Below are 22,071 nucleotides of genomic sequence, written 5' to 3' on the forward strand. Positions count from 1 at the left end.
CAGAATAACTGGTGAATTTAAGAACTCGTAACACCCGCTGAATGTGACCGGTGTCAGTAAACATAGGCAAAAAAAAAGTAATAGTAAAAGTTCCCAAATGTAAGAGGACTCCTGTGGTATTTACATATTTGCAGTAATCCATTTCTAATGTTCTAAATTTGCGCTGTTGCAACTGCCTGTAAACTCACAGTCAAGTTCAAAGTGAATGATAACTTTATGATAACTTTATGCTTGTTTGCATAAAGGCCTACTGTAGCTCTGATTGGCTATGTTAACCAGCTAAAGTTATAACCAGTTATTAAACTGGAACTGACAGCATTTTAGCGACAGTTAACCCACTGTTCCCTGGGCGCCAGAGACGTGGCTGCCGATTAAGGCAGCCCACCGCACGCACCTCTCTGAATCAGAGTGGTTGGGTTAAATGCAGAACACACATTTCAGTTGAACGCCTTCAGTCGTACAACTGACTAGGTATCCCCCTTTCCCCTTAAAATTGAAATCCTTGAATGGGCCGCCTAAGCATTTTCCCCCCCCGGGCTGCCTATGTAAAAAAACAGATATAGATCTTTTAATTTAATTTTAGAAACACATTTTTGGGATGGAAAAACACTTTCAGTGTAAACTCAAACGATTAAAACCAGATATAAAGTATGCAGAAAAGATCATGGAGCTACAGGATATGTTTTTTATAATACACCCCCTGCCCCTACACCACCTAAGCCCCTTTTTGATCCAGGGCAAACCCTGTTTAGGCTAGTTAATGTTTAGGCTACAAATAGAAACTCTATAGCACTCACGGCCATTGTCCCTATAATGTGACACCACACCTGTTTCTGGGGCTAGTAGGTGCAGACACTGACCTAGAGCATACAGTATGTCTAAAGGGAATGCTAGAAAAACATGAATGACAACTTTATTGAGAGCAGGTGGAATAACACTCCAAGTACCATTGTATTGTCTCACTCTGTGGTGGTAGAACCAATAATATACAACATTGATGCTAATATTTACCTCAGGTCAAACACACCAGTATAATGTTGCTGATCTTGTGAGAATTCAAACTGTACCACACAGAGGGAGGTGCATTCCTCTGTGTGTGTGGGTTTACATGGTGTGGGAGTAGCTGTGGTTCACCAGAGTATTTCTGGGTGAGGTGAAAACCACACGTGTGTAACGTGTGTAATGTGTGTGTGTGACAATGTGTGTGCACTGTGACATACTGTCCTTACTGATGATGTTTAACTGTCTTTGACTCACTCCCAAAGTCTTCCACCATACTGAGTGTGTGTGGGGTTGTCAAAACTGTCTTCCATGTAACATCACTTCCAGACTAGTATTTCCATAACAGGACTATTGCAATAGACAAACAGTCTGCTATTACACACTAGACTGTTCCACAGTGTTACAATTACAAGGCCTGACATGATTTTTAAAACGATGTACTCATCAAAACATTCCCCCTCTGTGTGTGTGTGTGTGTGTGTGTGTGTGTGTGCATTTTATTTTTCTAGGCTGTATAACCAGTCATGTGAGGAGGAGCTTTATCTACAGAGTGGACCAACTTTGTGCTGTACTCTGGACAATGTTCCTCTCATCAGGTTAGTCTAATCACTCACTTACTCACTTGCCATGTTGTGCTGCCTCCATGCTGTGCTGCCGCCATGCTGCTGCCTCCATGCTGTGCTGCCTCCATGTTGTGCTGCCTCCATGTTGTGCTGCCTCCATGTTGTGCTGCCTCCATGCTGTGCTGCCTCCATGCTGTGCTGCCGCCATGTTGTGTTGATACGATGTTGTTGTCATGTTGTGTTGCTGCCATGCTATGTTGTCGTCTTAGGTCTCTCTTTATGTAGTGTTGTCTCTCTTGTCATGATGTGGGTTTTGTGGCAGGTCATTGTAAATAAGAATTTGTTCTTAACTGACTTGCCTAGTTAAATAAAAAAATACAAAATAAATCGCTCTGTGAATTTAGAAAAAGTAAAACAAGTGCTCATATCAAATGGCACCCTATTCCCTATATATTTATTTTAATTTAATCTTTATTTAACTAGGCAAGTCCCTAACCTGGACAATTGTGCGCTGACTCCCGATCACAGCTGGTTGTGAGCCCGGGATCGAACCAGGGTCTGTAGTGAAGCCTCTAGAGCTGAGATGCATTGCCTCAGACCTCTGCGCCACTCGGGGGGCCCCCAAATAATGCACCACCTTTGGTCAAATGTAGTGCACTAAATGGTAAATAGGTTGCCGTTTGGGATGGTCACAGCACACAAACTCTAAGCTCTATTTGTCTCCATTCAGACAGACTAACCATGCACACAGGAAAATACTCCCCTTCTATCTCTACTACATCATTCTCTTGAACACCCTTGTTGCCACAGGAAAGAGAATAATCATCTCTGGCCTCCTGCCATGCTATAGAAGTTACAGCTGTATCGCTGCCCTAAACGAGTTTCTGAAGAAACTTTGCAAAGACAGGAATTTCTCTTTTTGTGACAATTTTAACTCGCTGTGGGAGCAACCAACACTCTTTAAAAAAGAAGGCATTCACTCTAACCGCAGAGGTTCCCAGATTATCTCCATCAACATAGCAAACTGCTTAAGAGACTGACTGTCTAGTCTCCAGTCCTCCATCTCCAGTCCTTTCTGTCATAATAAGCAACAGAGGACATGGAAATTGTATTTAAAGGTGAAATAATATATATATATTTTTTAACCAAGTAGGCTAGTTGACAACAAGTTCTCATTTACAACTGTGACCTGGCCAAGATAAAGCAAAGCAGTGCAACACAAACAACAACAGAGTTACACATGGAATAAACAAACATACAGTCAATAATACAATAGAAAATTCTATACAGTGTGTGCAAATGAGGTAGGATAACGGAGGTAAGGCAATAAATAGGCCATAGTGGCAAAATAGTTACAATATAGCAATTAAACACTGGAGTGATAGATGTGCAGCTGCACAGTTTTGTCTCTTTTCGATGGCGGTTATGACATTGTTTACGACCTTGAGCGTGGCTGAGGTGCACTCATGACCAGCTCGGAAACCAGATTGCATAGCGGAGAAGGTACGGTGAGATTCGAAATGGTCGGTAATCTGTTTGTTAATTTGGCTTTCGAAGGCAGGGTAGGATAGATATAGGTATGCAGCAGTTTGGGTCTTCAATCTTGAAGAGAGGGATGACCGCGGCAGCTATCCAATCTTTGGGGATCTCAGACGATACGAAAGAGATTGAACAGGCTAGTAATAGGGGTTGCAACAATTTTGGTGGATCATTTTAGAAAGAGAGGGTCCAGATTGTCTAGCCCAGCTGATTTGTAGGGGTCCAGATTTTGCAGCACTTTCAGAATATAAGCTATCTGAATTAGAAGTGGGGGATGCTTGGGCAAGTTGCTGTGGGGGGTGCAGGGCTGTTGACCGGGGTAGGGGTAACCAGATGGAAAGCATGGCCAGCCGTAGAAAAATGCTTGTTGAAATTCTCAATTATTGCATATTTATCGGTGGTGACAGTGTTTCCTAGCCTCCGAGCATAGGGCAGCTGGGAGGAGGTGCTCTTATTCTCCATGGACTTTACAGTGTCCCAGAACGTTTTGGAGTTTGTGCTACAGGATGCAAATTTCTGTTTGAAAAAGCTAGCCTTTGCTTTCCTTACTTCCTGTATATATTGGTTCCTAACTTCCCTGAAAAGTTGCATATCGCGTGGGCTATTCGATGCTAATGCAGTATGCCACAGGATGTTCTTGTGCTGGTCAAGGTCAGTCAGGTCTGGAGTGAACCAGGGGTTATATCTGTTCCTGGTTTTAAATTTTTCGAATGGGGCATGCTTATTTAAGATGGTGAGGAAGGCACTTTTCAAGAATAACCAGGCATCCTCTACTGACGGAATGAGGTCAATTTCCTTCCAGGATACCCGGACCAGGTCGATTAGAAAGGCCTGCTCGCTGAAGTGTTTTAGGGAGCGTTTGACAGTGATGAGGGGTGGTCGTTTGACCGGAGACCTGTTACGGATGCAGGCAATGAGACAGTGATCGCTGAGATCCTGGTTGAAGACAGCAGAGGCGTATTTGGAGGGCAGGTTGGTTAGGATGATATCTATGAGGGTGCCCGTGTTTACAGATTTAGGGTTGTACCTGGTAGGTTCATTGATCATTTGTGTGAGATTGAGGGCATCAAGTTTAGATTGTAGGATGGTTGGGGTGTTAAGCATGTCCCAGTTTAGATCACCTAACAGTGCGAGCTCTGAGGAAAGATTGGGGGCAATAAATTCACATATGGTGTCCAGGGCACAGCTGGGGGCAGAAGGTGGTCTATAGCAAGCGGCAACTGTGAGTGACTTGTTTCTGGAAAGGTGGATTTTTAGAAGTAGGAGCTCAAATTGTTTGGGCACAGACCTGGATAGTAAGACAGAACTCTGCAGGCTATCTCTGCAGCAGATTGCAACACCGCCCCCTTTTGCAGCTCTATCTTATATGAAAATGTTATAGTTAAGGATGTAAATTTTAGGGTTTTTGATGGTCTTTCTAAGCCAGGACTCAGACACAGCTAGGATATATTATGTCCCAGAGAAAGTTCTGTCAATGTAAGTAACCTAATCTATGTTCTTTTAACTGTTAGCTCTGATGGTATTGATCAGAGCTAACAGTGAATGATAATATGTACGTTGAATTCTGCTGTTTGCACTGAAACTGTCTGCCTTAGGAAGAAGCCCACTGTGGTCAGCTCACTCATTACCATTGGTTCAAATGTCACTGAAATGTCTACCTCAGATCAGCCTCTCAGAATAGCCCAAGAAACAAGGTTCATGAAATGTACATCTTACTTACATCAGAAAACATTCATATTCTGGCCAGCTCTGAATCACACGGAGATGATTCCTTTGATGCAGTAGTAGCTCTACATGGTTATGGAATTTACAGGAAAGATAGAAATTCAAATAGAGGTGTTGCTATATATGTCCAGAGTCATGTTCCATTTAGGCTGAGAGAGGATCTCATGTCCGATGACGTGGAAGTAATGTGGCTACAGATTAGTTTGCTTCACTTAAAGCCTATTATCGTAGGAAGTTTCTATAGACCACCCAGTGCTAAAAGTCAGTATTTGGACTATGTGTGTAATGCTTGATAATGCATGTCAGAAAAAAACAGAGGGGTGTGTTTTCTGGGTGATTTAAATATTGACTGGTTGACATCAAGATGTCCACACAAAAAAACCAACCTTTTAAACTGTAACCGTTGCCCGCAATCTGGTTTAGGTTATCAGTCAATCTTACTGGGTATTTAAAAACAGAACAGGAACTAAATCATCCACGTGTATTGACCACCTCTTTACTAATGCGGCAGAAGTCTGCAAAAGCAGTATCCTCACTCATCAGATGTAGTGATCATAATATAATAGCCATATCTAGAAAAAACAAAGTTCCATAGACTTGACCTAAAATTGTGTATAAACAATCATACAATAGGTTTTGCAATGATTCCTATGTCAAAGATTTGAAAAATACTTGTTGGTCTGATGGATATAATGAGGAACAACCTGACACCGCACTTGAATAACTTATTAAATAACTTATTCCGGTTACTGATAGGCCTGCCAAGAACTTCCAAATCCTCATGGATAGATGATGAATTGAAAAACTGTATGGCTGAGAGGGATGAGGGAAAGGGAATAGAAAATAAATCTGAAAACACAGCAGATTGGCATACATACAGTAAATTGAGAAATCACGTAACTTAACTAAACAAAAAGAAGAAACTATACTATGGAACAAAGAAAATGATATAAATAATGATTAAAAAGTACCTTAAATGAAATTCTAGGCAAAAAAGTGAACTCGGAACCATCCTTCATTGAGGCAGATGGCTTGTTCACAACAAAACCCTTTGATATTGCCAACCACTTCAAGAACTTTTTGTCAACAAGATTAGCAAACTTAGGCATGACATGCAAACAACAACCGCTGAGACTTCAAATTCATGCATAACGGACCAAATAATGAAAGACGAGCACTGTTATGAGTTCAGCAAAGTTGGTGTGGAAGAGGTGATAGTAAAACAAAATATCAGCCATCTTGTACCAATAACCTGGATGGTAAATTGCTGAAGTTGTTAGAGGATAACACTGAGACTCCTGCTTGCCACATCTTCAATTTAAGCCTAGAAGACGGCGTGTGCCCTCAGGTCTGGAGGGAGGCAAAAGTTGTTCCATTGTCCAAGAACAGCAAAGCGCCCTTTCATGGTTCAAACAGCCGACCAATCAGCATGTTACCGGTGCTTAGCAAACGTTTGGAAAGAAACGTGTTTGACAAAATAAAATGTTATTTTACAGAAAACAAATTAACAACAGACTTTCCCAGCATGCTTTTAGGGAAGGGCACTCAACATGCTTGGCACTGACAAAAAAGACTGATGATTGGCTGACAGAAATTTATAGTAAGAAGATTGTGGGAGCTGTTTTGTTATATTTCAGTGCAGCTTTTGATATCATTGATCGTTACCTAATGCTGGAAAAACGAAATGTTATGGTTTTACATCCTCTGCCTTATCATGGATTGAGAGTTTCCTATCTAATAGAACACAGAGGGTTTCCTTTAATGGAAGCCTCTCTAATGCAAATTTGGTTGAGTGTGGTGTACCGCAGGGCAGCCGGCTTGGGCCATTATTGTGTTCTGTTTTTACTAATGACCTTCCACTGATCTTAAATAAAGCCTGTGTGTCTATGTACGCTGACGACTCAACATTATACATGTCAGGTACGACAGTAAAATAAATAACTGACACCCTTCACATAGAGCTCCAGTCAGGTTTTGAATAGCTGACTAGTAATAGGCTGGTGTTAAATATCTCTGAAACTAAAAAAACTATTGTTTTTCTTTACAAAAGACTCACTCAACCCTAAACCTCATCTAGATCTATTACTGAATAATGTGGCTATTGAGCAAGTTGAGGAGACTAAACTGCTGGGTGTCACCCTAGATAGAAAGCTGTCATGGTCAAGACAATAATTGCTAAAATAGAAAGAGGTCTGTCCATGATAAGGCTTTGCTCTGTAATCAAGCCTACCACTGTAGTGTCGTCTGCAAACTTGATGATTGAGTTGGAGACGTGCATGGCCACGCACCCATGGGTGAACAGGGAGTACAGGAGAGGGCTGAGAACGCACCCTTGTGGGGCCCCAGTGTTGAGGATCAGCAGGGTGGAGATGTTGTTTCCTACCCTCACCACCTGGGGGCGGCCCGTCAGGAAGTCCAGGACCCAGTTGCACAGTGTGGGGTCGAGACCCAGGGTCTCGAGTTTAATGACGAGTTTGGAGGGTACTATGGTGTTAAATGCTGAGCTGTAGTCGATGAACTTCATTCTTACATAGGTATTCCTCTTGTCCAGGTGGGATAGGGCAGTGTGATTGCGATTGCGTTGTCTGTGGACCTATTGGGGCGGTAAGAAAATTGGGGTGGGTCTAGGGTGTCAGGTAGGGTGGAGGTGATATGGTCCTTGACTAGTCTCTCAAAGCACTTAATGGTGAGTGCTATGGGGCGATAGTCATGTAGCTCAGTTACCTTAGCTTTCTTTGGAACAGGAACAATGGTGGCCCTCTTGAAGCATGTGGGAACAGCAGACTGGGATAGGGATTGATTGAGTGTATCCGTAAACACACCAGCCAGCTGGTCTGCACATGCTCTGAGGACGCGGCTAGGGATGCCATCTGGGCTGGCAGCCTTGCAAGGGTTAACACGTTTAAATGCTTTACTCATGTTGGCTGCTGTGAAGGAGAGCCCATAGGTTTTGGTAGCGGTCCGTGTCGTTGGCACTGTATTGACTTCTGGAAGCAGGACATCGTGGTCCGCGACGGGGCTGGTTTTCTTTTTGTAGTCCGAAGTTAGAGTAACAATGGTCCAGGATTTTTTTCACCCGGGTAGAGCATTCGATATGCTGTTAACATTTAGGAAGTCTTGTTTTCAGATTAGCCTTGTTAAAATCCCCAGCTACAATGAATGTAGCCTCAGGATCTGTGGTTTCCAGTTTACATAGAATCCAATGAAGTTCATTCAGGGCCATCGATGTGTCTGCTTGGCAGGGATATATACGGCTGTGATTATAATCGAAGATAATTATCTTGGTAGATAATGCGGTCGACATTTGATTGTAAGGAATTCTAGGTCAGGTGAGCAAAAGGATTGAGTTCCTGTATGTTGTTATGATCACACCACGTCTCGTTAATCACAAGGCATACCCCCTCACCCTTCTTGTTACCAGAGAGATGTTTGTTTCTGTCAAAACAAAGAACGTTACAATCTCTGATGTCTCTCTGAGCAGCACGTATTGCACTTAGATGTACACAGAGGGCGAATGTCAGTATGTATGTCAATCTCTCGTGGTTCAAAGTTGAGGAGAGATTGACTGCATCACTATTGGTCTTTGTGTGAGGTGTTGCAGAGTTGCCAACTCTCACGCATTGGCCTTGAGACACAGGCATTTGACCCTCTTCTCACGGTACACCTCTTATATCTCACTCATTGAAAAGTATTACTTTTATTTTTAATTGGTCCATTGCATAGTCAGCTCATTAACTTTTCAACTCCAAATCGTTTTGAAATTGGATCATCTACACCTGCAATTTAACATCAGGAACTGAACCTCGATCATAGTCCTGTCTTGCCACAGCACTGTGAACAGCGGCACATTGAAGCATGTGATTGGTCTAGTTATGTAAGGGATCAAGGGGATTGGATGAATGTTTTAAAGAAACGCCCCTCAAGATTAGAGTGGATCTTCTCTGCTGAGAACGTTCTCTGCTGAGTTTATACAACTCTGATAAGAGTAGCATTGTAGTGCTGTTTTATGTACAATGTTGTCAACAAAATTAGGTTGTTGTTACTTCAGTCCTTATTGCAGAATACAGCCTTTTAACAGCATGTGCTAAAGTCGATTTAATCGACACTTGCATTTGTCCCCTCGTTTAGCGTTTAGGCTGTGACAACGAAAAGGCAGCAGACAGACCTACAGTATTTGGTAGGGTGACCTGATTTCTAACTGTGAAAATATTTTTTCAAACAGATTGTGAACCCAAAAATATGTTTTATTCTAGAGGGGACAATAAATATAACAATTATTTGGTTAGTGTTTCGGGGCACATTTATGTAATCTTGTCTTCGGAAGATTTTATTGATTTACTTTAGTGTTTTGGGGCACATTTATGTAATCTTGTCTTCGGAAGATTTTATTTATTTACTTAATTTAATCTGATCAGTGGAACAATTCTCCTTAACAATGGGCTTAATATAGGCTCATTACTGAACACTACTGTTATTCCCCACACGTATTTCATTATTACACTTCTTCCCAATTTTGCCAGTGTAATCACATATTTGAAATCCGATATGGCTACTTGTGTAGTAAAATGAGTTATATGAGGCTAGGTATTTTTGCAGCCATTTTATTAACCGTTTTGAATAAGTCATACAAATAAGCATTGGATATTAAATGCTCCATGAATCAAATGTAATTTTTTACATTTTAGTATTGTGCACATGCTAGGCAGAGATGGTAGGGGGACTCACAACTCATAAACTCATCATATTTTGTCTATGTAGAGTAAGGTGATTGCAAGGATCTTCAACTAGTAGGCATAAGCCACCTGAATATTCATATTCATTAGATGTTTCATAAAGTTTGGGTGATTTTGAGAAATTGTTTTAACAAGAACATTTTCAAACACCCAGAACTTCAGGGAGACCAACTCTCCTGGAGGACCATCTTCTATCTTTATTTTGAAGAGATAGTTCACCCAAATTACAAAATGTTTGTATCCTTACCTTGAAAGTTGTCTATGGACAAGGAGACTGCAATCTATGATTTGGTTACCCATTGCCATCAACCATTCATATACATTTTTTACTTTGAATTTCATCTACCAAAAATGGCAGAGTAACAAAGTCAACTTTTTTAAATGTTAATTTAAGGTTCAAAGCATCCTGAATAAAGCATCTTTATTTTTTCCATTTTTTTTCTCCACGGATAAGCCATGTCAAAATATTTAGAATTGCAGGAAATTCACTTTAAAACAGTATAATTTTCCAGGGGGCAATGAAATTCACATACCAAATCTCACTCCAAGCTTTCTTCAGAACTTGGCAGCCCTGATGTTGTTTGGTAAAGATACCGAACTGTCTGTTCAAGCAGTTGGCACACAGTTCGAACACTCATCAGTACCACACAAGACTTCTCCCTTTGTTTCCTCCTTTTCTCCCTCTCTCTCGCTTGCACTTCACCACCCCTTTCTCTTTCCTTCTTTCTCCATTTGTTTCCTCCTTTTCTCTCTCTCTCTAATAGGAACAAGGTGCGGTTGTTTCTCATGATCTGAGTCGCCAGCCAGTTGGCACTCATTGACTGAAGCTCAAAGGGACTGTGCACACTTGTGATTGTGTGTGTGTAGTCACACACAACTGTTTGCGTGTGCACAATTACGTGTCTAAAGTACACGCGTGCACATGTCTGCATACTAGTGATGGACAAAAATGTATACAGTTACATATTGGGATATTATTTTTGACGATATATCGTATCGTTTTGACAATATTATTTTTTGCTCTAGTTGGCTGTACCTGCACCAAAACTCCAGTATTTTCCCTTCATGACTTGTTCTCATCTTCTTTTTAAATAGGGAGCCAATTTCTTTGCAACACTTTTATTTATTTCTCTCTTGTCCCTCTGTAGCAGACATATGGTGAGCGATATGTTTGGAACATCGAATCGCAATAAAATCACAGTATCGAATGGCAATACATATAGAATTGTGAGAGTCGCAATACATATAGAATCGTGAGAGTCGTGAGAGTCTTGGGCTAATATCGTATTGTGAGGTCCCTGGCAATTCCTAGCCCTACTGCATATGTGTGTGTGATTCCTGTTTCTGAAAATAACTGACGGCTGAGATTTCCTGCCTTCCTCCATGGATGCAGGAAAGGGTGGGAAGGCACGGGTCTGCACATGCCTGATATGCGCGCACACACACACACACACACACACACACACACATTTCTACTGACTCTACACACACTTGCATACAATCATCATGTATGTTGCTGCTACTCTGTTTATCATACATACTGATGCCTATTCACCTTACCCATATACAAATCTACCTCTTTCACTCCAGTATCCCTGCATATTTTAAATATGGTATTGGAACTGACACTGTATATAGCTTCTTACTACGTTGTTTTTCTTTTATTTATTGTGTTTTTGTTTAAACTTGTGTTTTTTTTTTGTGCTACATTGATATTGATTACTGCATTGTTGGGTTTGGAGCGTGCAAGAAAGGCATTTCACTGTATTGTGCACGTGGCATTAAAACTTGAAACACACACACAGTCAATTCCCCAGAAAAGAGGAGTTTGTTTTCAGATGGGGGGAGTGAGAGAATAAAGAGACTTGTGCTTTCTTTAGCCTCTCCCATTCCCAGAGCTTTGAACATCAAAGGACCATTAGGGAATGTAAATATATGGTTTCTATGAAAGACTAGGGGGAATGTAAATATATGGTATTGAAAAAGCTTACAGGATATCCTGCCTCTAGAAGTTGCAATTACTCTTGAATGGTTCTCCAATCTGGCTATGAATGAAAGGGTTGAGTACTTGCTTTTTAGTGTCTGTCTGTATGTGTTTGTTTGTGTGTGTGCTTTTTAGTGTCTGTCTTCAAGTGTTTGTGTGCGTGCTTTTTAGTGTGTGTGTGTGTGTGTGTGACAGAGTGGCGAGGTCTAGTCAGCTGAGAGGGATTGGTGTTAACAGGAGACAGGACCAGGCAGACAGGCCACACTCACGCACGTACACAGGAACACACACGCACACAAAAACACTCGAAAGCAGGCAGGCAGGGGGGCGGTATTATGACTGATTGCCTCCCCCCTATAATGGCTGGTTCCTTCACATAATTTTCCTAGAACACAGGCTAGAAGAGTAGGTGAAAAGTCAAATGCTGTTGCAGAGGAGATCACTCAGGCCTTTTCTGAATTGGATTTCCTCGATACTTGTGTCCTTTTCTTCGTCCTCACCTCTTTTTGAAAAAGTTTCAACGTAATCAAGGAGAGGAAACGTGGAAACAAATGCACTTGTATAAAAGACTCTCCTTCTCTGCTAGCGTGTCATCAGGCAAATTATGTTTACATAGATGGAATTCCAAAATCTGTTTTTTTTTTTTTTTTTTTTTTTTTGAATCTTTATTTAACCAGGTAGGCTAGTTGAGAACAAGTTCTCATTTGCAACTGCGACCTGGCCACGATAATGCAAAGCAGTTCGACACATAACAACACAGAGTTACACATGGAATAAACAAACATACAATCAATAATACAATAGGAAAATCTATATACAGTATGTGCAAATGAAGTAGGATACGGTAGGTAAGGCAGTAAATAGGCCATGGTGGCAAAGTAATTACAATATAGCAATTAACTGGAATGGTAGAATGTGCAGAGGATGAATGTGCATGTTGAGATACTGGGGTGCAAAGGAGCAAGATAGATAAATAAATACAGTATGGGGATGAGGTAGATTGGATGGACTATTTACAGGTGAGCTATGTGCAGTGATCTGTGAGCTGCTCTGACAGCTGGTGCTTAAAGCTAGTAAGGGAGGTAAGAGTTTCCAGCTTCAGGGATTTTTGTAGTTCGCTCCAGTCATTGGCAGCAGAGAACTGGAAGGAGAGGCGGCCAAGGGAAGAATTGGCTTTGGGGTGACCAGTGAAATATACTTGCTGGAGCGCATGCTACGGGTGGGTGCTGCTATGGTGACCAGTGAGCTGAGATAAGGTGGGGCTTTACCTAGTAGAGACTTGTAGATGACCTGGAGCCAGTGGGTTTGGCGACGAGTATGAAGCGAGGGCCAGCCAACGAGAGCATACAGGTCACAGTGGTGGGTAGTATATGGGTCTTTGGTGACAAAACGGATGGCATTGTGATAGACTGCATCCAATTTGCTGAGTAGAGTGTTGGAGGCTATTTTCTAAATGACATCGCCAAAGTCGAGGATCGGTAGGAGGGTCAGTTTTACGAGGGTATGTTTGGCAGCATGAGTGAAGGATGCTTTGTTGCAAAATAGGAAGCCGATTCTAGATTTAATTTTGGATTGGGGATGTTTAATGTGTGTCTGGAAGGAGTCTAACCAGGCACCTAGGTATTTGTAGTTGTCCACATATTCTAGGTCAGAACCGTCCAGAGTAGTGATGCTGGATGGACGGGCAGTGATCGGGTGAATAGCATGCATTTAGTTTTACTTGCGTTTAAGAGCAGTTGGAGGCCACGGAAGGAGAGTTGTATGCCATTGAAGCTCATCTGGAGGTTAGTTAACACAGTGTCCAACAAAGGGCCAGAAGTATACAGAATGGTGTCATCTTTGTAGAGGTGGATCAAAGAATCACCAGCAGCGAGAGCGACATCATTGATATATACAAAGAGTGTCGCCCATAGAATTTAACCCTGTGGCACCCCCATAGAGACTGCCAGAGGTCCGGACAACAGGCCCTCCGATTTGACATACTGAACTCTATCGGAGAAGTAGTTGGTGAACCAAGCGAGGTAATCATTTGAGAAACCAAGGCTGTTGAGTCTGCCAATTAGAATGTTGTGATTAAAAGAGTCAAAAGCCTTGGCCAGGTCGATGAATACGGCTGCACAGTGTTGTCTGTTATCGATGGTAGTTATGATATCGTTTAGGTCCTTGAGCGTGGCTGAGGTGCACCCATGACCAGCTCTGAAACCAGATTGGATAGCGGAGAAGGTACGGTGAGATTCGAAATGGTCGGTAATCTGTTTTGTTAACTTGGCTTTCAAAGACCTTAGAAAGGCAGGGTAGGATAGATATACAGTGGGATCCAAAATTACTGGCAATGCACAAACAATGCTTCAACAAATATAAACCATATAATTATAGAGAAACTCAAAATACCAATATGTGAGAAATACTGTACTTTATTAATGTTTCAATGTAACCAACCCCAAAAATGTGTTGATTTAATTAAAAATCAAGGTTTCACAATTATTGGCACCTTTTTAAGATTATTGTAAATAACATCTACCAAAATTAAACCACAAATTAAATTCCACTAATTTAAGTTTGCCCCGCAGAATAGGGAGGAGGATGGTGAGAGAAGCAACAAAATCCCCAAGAATCACTGTGAAAGAATTACAGGCCTTGGTGGCGTCTTGGGGTCACCAGATTTCAAAAAGCACCATCAGATGCCACCTTCACATCCACAGGCTCTTTGGAAGGGTTGCCAGAAGAAAGCTCTTTCTGACCCCAAGACACAGACGCAAGCGCTTGGAGTTTACCAAACGTCATTTAAATTATGACTGGAAGAAGGTGCTCTGGTCAGATGAGACCAAAATTGAACGTTTTGGTCAGAAACAGCATCGGCATGTTTGGCGTCGAAACAGAGATGCATACAAGGAGAGGTACCTCATACCCATGGTGAAATATGGAGGGGGGTCAGTGATGTTTTGGGGCTGTTTTAATTCCAGAGGTCCAGGGGCACTGGTTAAGATTGATGGCATAATGAATTCTACCAAGTATCAGGCAATTTTGTCTGACAATCTGGTTGGCTCTGCCAGAGGGCTGAGACTTGGCCGTAGGTGGACTTTCCAACAAGACAATGACCCGAAACATACCTCAAGATTCACACAAATGGTTCTGTGAAAACCTAATCAATGTTCTGCCATGGCCATCTCAGTTGCCGGACCACAATCAAATTGAAAACCTGTGGAAGAGGGCAGTTGATAAGCGCAAACCCAAGACTGTGAAGGATCTACATAGAGGAATGGTCCAAAATCCTTCCAAATGTGTTCCTTAACCTTGTCAAACATTACATGAAAAGACTCCATGCTGTTATCCTTGCCAGAGGTGGTGGCACTAAGTACTAAATGAGGAGTGCCAATAATGATGAAACCTTGATTTTGGTTAAATGTATTTTGTATTAAATAATTTAATGATTTTTGTTGGTTCCATTGAAACATTAATAAAGTACAGTATTTCTCACATGTTGGTATTTTGAGTGTATCTCTATAATTATATTGTTTATATTTTTTAAGGATTGTGTGTGCATTGCCAGTCAGGGGTGCCAGTAATTTTGGAGCCCACTGTAGGTCTGTAGCGGTTTGGGTCTAGAGTGTCTCCCCCTTTGAAGAGGGGGGTGACCGCGGCAGCTTTCCAACTATGGGAATCTCAGACGATACGAAAGAGCGGTTGAACAGGCTAGTAATAGGGGTTGCAACAATTTTGGCAGATAATTTTAGAAAGAGCGGGTCCAGATTGTCTAGCCCGGCTGATTTGTAGGGGTCCAGATTTTTCAGCTCTTTCAGAACATCAGCTATCTGAATTTGGGTGAAGGAGAAGTGGGGGAGGTTTGGGCGAGTTGATGTGGGGAGCACAGGGCTGTTGACCAGGGTAGGGGTAACCAGGTGGAAAGCATGGCCAGCCGTAGAAGAATGCTTATTGAAATTCTCAATTATTGTGGATTTATAGGTGGTGACAGTGTTTTCTAGCCTCAGAGCATAGGGCAGCTGGGAGGAGGTGCTCTTATTCTCCATGGACTTTACAGTGTCCCAGAACCTTTTTGAGTTTGTACTACAGGATGCAAATTTCTGTTTGAAAAGTTAGCCTTAGCTTTCCTAACTGCCTGTGTACAGTGGGGCAAAAAAGTATTTAGTCAGCCACCAATTGTGCAAGTTCTCACAATTAAAAAGATGAGAGGCCTGTAATTTTCATCATAGGTACACTTCAACTATGACAGACAAAATGAGGGGAAAAAATCCAGAAAATCACATTGTAGGATTTTTAATGAATTTATTTGCAAATTATGGTGGAAAATAAGTATTTGGTCAATAACAAAAGTTTATCTCAATACTTTGTAATATACCCTTTGTTGGCAATGACCGAGGTCAAACGTTCTGTAAGTCTTCAAGGTTTTCACACACTGTTGCTGGTATTTTGGCCCATTCCTCCATGCAGATCTCCTCTAGAACAGTGATATTTTGGGGCTGTTGCTGGGCAACACGGACTTTCAACTCCCTCCAAAGATTTTCTATGGGGTTGAGATCTGGAGACTGGCTAGGCCACTCCAGGACCTTGAAATGCTTCTTATGAAGCCACTCCTTCATTGCCCGGGCGGTGTGTTTGGGATCATTGTCATGCTGAAAGACCCAGCCACGTTTAATCTTCAATGCCCTTGCTGATGGAAGGAGGTTTTCACTCGAAATCTCACGATACATGGCCCCATTCATTCTTTCCTTTACACGGATCAGTCGTCCTGGTCCCTTTGCAGAAAAACAGCCCCAACGCATGATGTTTCCACCCCCATGCTTCACAGTAGGTCTGGTGTTCTTTGGATGCAACTCAGCATTCTTTGTCCTCCAAACACGACGAGTTGAGTTTTTACCAAAAAGTTATATTTTGGTTTGATCTGACCATATGACATTCTCCCAATCTTCTTCTGGATCATCCAAATGCTGCAGATTCAGTCTTCCCAGCCTGGTGCAGGTCTACAATTTTGTTTCTGGTGTCCTTTGACAGCTCTTTGGTCTTTGCCATAGTGGAGTTTGGAGTGTGACTGTTTGAGGTTGTGGACAGGTGTCTTTTATACTGATAACAAGTTCAAACAGGTGCCATTAATACAAGTAACGAGTGGAGGACAGAGGAGCCTCTTAAAGAAGAAGTTACAGGTCTGTGAGAGCCAGAAATCTTGCTTGTTTGTAGGTGACCAAATACTTATTTTCCACCATAATTTGCAAATAAATTCATTAAAAATCCTACAATGTGATTTTCTGGATTTTTTTCTCTCATTTTGTCTGTCATAGTTGAAGTGTACCTATGATGAAATTACAGGCCTCATCTTTTTAAGTGGGAGAACCTGCACAATTGGTGGCTGACTAAATACTTTTTTTGCCCCACTGTATATTGGTTCCTAACTTCCCTGAAAAGTTGCATATCACGAGGGCTATTCGATGCTAATGGAGAACGCCACAGGATGTTTTTGTGCTGGTCAAGGGCAGACAGGTCTGGAGTGAACCAAGGGCTATATCTATTCCTAGTTCTAAATGTTTTGAATGGAGCATGCTTATTTAAGATGGCGAGGAAGGCACTTTTCAAGAATAACCAGGCATCCTCTACTGACGGGATGAGGTCAATTTCCTTCCAGGATACCCTGGCCAGGTCGATTTAGAAAGGCCTGTTTTAGGGAGCGTTTGACAGTGATCAGGGGTGGTCGTTTGACCGCAGACCCATTACGGATGCAGGCAATGAGGCAGTGCTCGCTGAGATCTTGGTTAAAAACAGCAGAGGTGTATTTGGAGGGCGAGTTAGTTAGGAGGATGCCCGTGTTATGAGGGTGCCCGTGTTTACGGATTTTAAATTTTTTTTTTAATGTATTTTTATTTCACCTTTATTTAACCAGGTAGGCTAGTTGAGAACAAGTTGTCATTTGCAACTGCGACCTGGCCAAGATAAAGCGTAGCAATTTGACACATACAACAACACAGAGTTACACATGGAATAAACAAAACATACAGTCAATAATACAGTAGAACAAAATAAAACAAAGTCCATATACAGTGAGTGCAAATGAGGTAAGTTAAGGAAATAAATAGGCCATGGTGGCGAAGTAATTACAATATAGCAATTAAACACTGGAATGGTAGATCAGCAGAAGATGAATGTGCAGGTAGAGATACTGGGGTGCAAAGGAGCAAAATAAATAAATAAATAAATAAATACCAGTATGGGGATGAGGTAGGTAGATAGCCCACCTGTAAACAGCCCATCTATGTACAGGTGCAGTGATCTGTAAGCTGCTCTGACAGCTGGTGCTTAAAGCTAGTGAGGGAGATGTGAGTCTCCAGCTTCAGAGACTTTTGCAATTCGTTCCAGTCATGGGCAGCAGAGAACTGGAAGGAAAGACGACCAAAGGAGGAATTGGCTTTGGGGGTGACCAGTGAGATATACATGCTAGAGCGTGTGCTGCTATGGTGACCAGTGAGCTGAGATAAGGCGGGGCTTTACCTAGCAGAGACTTGTAGATAACCTGTAGCCAGTGGATTTGGTGACGAGTATGAAGCGAGGGCCAACCAACGAGAGCGTACAGGTCGCAATGGTGGGTAGTGTATGGGGCTTTGGTGACAGAACAGATGGCACTGTGATAGACTGCATCCAGTTTGTTGAGTAGAGTGTTGGAGGATATTCTATAGATGACATCACCTAAGTCGAGGGTCAGTTGGATGGTCAGTTTTACGAGGGTATGTTTGGCAGCATGAGGGAAGGATGCTTTGTTGCGATAAAAGAAGCCGATTCTAGATTTAATTTTGGATTGGAGATGCTTAATGTGAGTCTGGAAGGAGAGTTTACAGTCTAACCAGACACCCAGGTATTTGTAGTTGTCCACGTATTCTAAGTCGGAGCCGTCCAGAGTAGTGATGCTGGGCAGGTGCGGGCAGTGATCGATTGAATAGCATGCATTTAGTTTTACTTGCGTTTAAGAGCAGTTGGCAGCTTTCCAATCTTTGGGATTCTCCGACGATACGAAAGAGAGGTTGAACAGGCTAGTAATAGAGGTTGCAACAATTTCGGCAGATCATTTTAGAAAGAGAGGGTCGTACCTGGTAGGTTCATTGATAAATTGTGTGAGATTGAGGGCGTCAAGCTTAGATTGTAGGATGGCCGGGGTGTTAAGCATATCCCAGTTTAGATCACCTAACAGCACGAGCTCATAAGATAGATGGGGGGCAATCAATTCACATATGGTGTCCAGGGCACAGCTGGGGGCAGAGGGTGGTCTATAGCAACGGTAAGAGTCTTGTTTCTGGAAAAGTGCATTTTTTTGAAGTAGAAGCTCAAATTGTTTTGGTACAGACCTGGATAGTAAGATAGAACTCTGCAGGCTATCTCTGCAGTAGATTGCAACAACGCCTCCTTTGGCAGTTCTATCTTGTCTGAAAATGTTATAGTTAAGGATGGAAATTTCAGAGTTTTTGGTGGTTTTCCTAAGCCAGGATTCAGACACGGCTAGGACATCCGGGTTGGCAGAATGTGCTAAAGCAGTGAATAACGCAAACTTATGGAGTAGGCTTCTAATGTTAACATGCATGAAACCAAGGCTTTTACAGTTACAGAAGTCAACAAAGGAGAGCACCTGGGGATTAGGAGTGGAGCTAGACACTGCACGTCCTGGATTAACCTCTACATCACCAGAGGAACAGAGGAGATGTAGGATAAGGGTACGGCTAAAGGCTATAAGAACTGTTCGTCTAGCACTTTTGGAAAAGAGCGTTAAGGGGGCAGATTTCTAGGCACTATAGCATAGATTCAAGGCATAATGTACAATCAAAGGTATGGTAGGAAGAGAGTACATTGGAAGTAAACCTAGGCATTGAGTAGTGATGAGAGAGAGATATAGTCTCTAGAGACTTTTAAACCAGGTGATGTCTTCGCATATGTGGGAGGTGGAACAACATGGTTGGTTAAGGCATATTGAGCAGGGCTAGAGGCTCTACAGTGAAATAAGACAGTAATCACTAACCAGGACAGTAATGGACAAGGCATAGTGATATTAGGGAGAGGCATGCGTAGCCAAGTGATCGTATGGGTCCAGTGAGTGGTTGGGCTGGCTGGGGACATGGCGATTCAGACAGTTAGCAGGCCGTGGCTAGCAGTTAGCAGGCCGGGGCTAGCAAGCCAGCATAAAGGCCTTACAGGGACGTCGCGATGGGGGAAAGTCTGTTTTTGCCTCCTTGTGTGGTGACGTCGATAGACCAGTTGTGGAATTAGTAGGGTTCCAAGTAGCAAAATGGGTATAGTGGTCCAAGAAACTGGCTGAAGGATCAGCTAACAGTCCAATATGCTCTAGATAGCTAGCAGGCTACGGCTAGCAGAATGGGCCTTCAGGGGACGTCGCGCCTGAGGGCCCTGTTGGGAACCTCGGGCAGATTATGTCGGTATTCCAGTCGTGAAGGATCGGTGGGGTTCCGTGCCCCGTACCAGCAGTAGAAGGGTCCGGATATTGTAGCTGAGGAGTGGGCTTCAGGAGTGGCCCTGGATGGTTCTAGTATGTGCTAGCTCCAGGCTAGTTGGTGCTAGCTCCAGGACGGAAACGTTAGCCAGGAGTAGTCAACCCGGGTTGCGGTTAGCCTGCTGCGATGATCCAGATGAAAAGGTTCATAGTTTGCGGTAGGAATCCGGGGATATGGAGAGAAAAATAGGTCCGGTATGCTCTGGCTTGAAACGCGTTGTACAAACTGGCGACAGCTTTCCGAGCTAAAGGTTAGCTGATGACCGCTAGCAGTGGTTAGCTGACTCATAGCTGGTAGCTGGTAGCTAGTTAGCTAGCCAGCTTCAGTTGAGGTATTCCAGTTCGGAGGTAAATAGAAATACTTTAGAAAATTAACAGGTCCACACCACATTGGGTGAAGTGGGTTGCAGGAGAGTATTTTGAAGTTGAGGTTTGGGAAAAATATTAAAAGAATGCAAAGAAAAAGATGTATACATGGGACGAGACAAGAAAAAGACATCTGACTGCTACGCCATCTTGTGTAAAGGGGTCAAAAGAAATGTAACTAGTTATGCTAGACATTTTCTAGACAAATTGATAACTATCGTATCATTTTTCAATGTCTGTGCATGCTTTTCTCCTCCGAGGAAACCACCGTTGTTTCAAAGGATTTCAAAACTCTTCTGTGGTAGGATACACCTTAGAATCCTGAGGAGGCAATCGAGGAGAGGAGCAAACTCCTTTGTTCACCTTTTAACAAATTTACACCCTCCTACATATGGCGACCACTTATCGGAGGAAAGGAGAACGGAGGAGTCGAGGAGAGGACAGACTTTTATCCAACTGAGAAAGGGCAGATTAGACACACACACGGAGCGAGAGACATTCTTTGTCTGTTGATGTTTGGCGGTGATCTGATTTGTCTTTTGGTTGTTCTGCTGTCTTCAACAGTAAATGTGGCACTCTTCCTCCAGAAAGCTGCTTCTTCAGCCTCATCTGCAGCACTGGGTCCTTCATGGGTGAGTCTATACTCTTCACTCACATACACTCATACATCATATGCACGTGTCGTGCCCTGTGTGTGTTGGAGTTTGAGTAACAGCTCCAGTCAATGATTCCCAGCTGTGGCTGAGCCCACCCCATAGATACACAGCGCTGGGCATGCCTGTGTGTGTGTGCGGGTGTGTATGTTATACACTATGTCTGGGTGGGCCGGGCGGGCAGCAGGACACATGCCAAGCATAAGAGAGCCATCCCAGCTCTGCATGGGGTGTGTGTGTGTGTGTATGCCTGCGAATGTCTATGGCTGTTTGTGTGTGTGTTCATAGTTATACAACGGGCAGGTCTAATCCTGAATGCTGATTGGTTAAAAGTGCATTCCAGCCGGTGCCTTTTCCACAAGTTACCACCGGCTATATCTATGACGTTAAAATGCCTATTTACCCTGTTCTGACTGCGCAATCCACTGTCTCATCAGCCCAGCCAGGGAAGTTATGAACTTGATCTCCACTATATAAAGCATTTAGACATTCTCACATTTCTTTTAGACTAACATTTAGTTTTCAACAGCGGAGATTTGTATAAACCTCACTGTCTGTCTCTCTGACATTTGCAACTTTGTTTCAATATTCAAATTCGATCTTCAACTATTCCATAGTAATGAACGTGTAGATCGAAATCATGAATTAGCTGGCATTTTATTGGTATATACAAAGAAATGTCAATTGAAAAAAAGGTAAAACAAAATTAAGTGTAGCTAGTTTCCAGCTTCAGTTTGAAGTGATTGTGTTAGCTATGTTGTTGGCTAGCTCCTCTGAACAACAGTGTCCTAATGAGAGAGCACATTTTCTATGCCAGGCGAAATTGTGCTTCATTAGCTCATTGTTATTAAGTATCCAAATAAATGTCACTACAAAACAACTTAAATAAATGCAGCTACTGTTGTTATTCTGTCTGCACTGTTCCACGTGACTGTAAATTCGCCGTAGTTGGCTAGCTGGCAAGCAAGGGATAGGAACGCTGACAGCCAGTATGGCAATGGGACATTCA

The 22,071-nt window shown here is 42.6% G+C and overlaps 1 protein-coding gene across 3 annotated transcripts in view; it reads left to right on the forward strand.

Annotated features, from left to right (window-relative positions):
* Window positions 1-22,071, forward strand: part of LOC112256415 (transmembrane protein 150A) — a 74,274-nt gene that overhangs the window by 16,574 nt on the left and 35,629 nt on the right. For all 3 annotated transcript variants that reach the window (XM_024429689.2, XM_024429673.2, XM_024429681.2), the window contains 2 exons: window positions 1,512-1,598; window positions 20,974-21,041. In XM_024429689.2, coding sequence (XP_024285457.1) covers window positions 1,512-1,598; window positions 20,974-21,041 — 155 coding nt within the window. The remainder of the gene's footprint in view (window positions 1-1,511; window positions 1,599-20,973; window positions 21,042-22,071) is intronic.

Source organism: Oncorhynchus tshawytscha, linkage group LG01, assembly GCF_018296145.1.
Source record: "Oncorhynchus tshawytscha isolate Ot180627B linkage group LG01, Otsh_v2.0, whole genome shotgun sequence".
Lineage (NCBI taxonomy): Eukaryota > Metazoa > Chordata > Actinopteri > Salmoniformes > Salmonidae > Oncorhynchus > Oncorhynchus tshawytscha.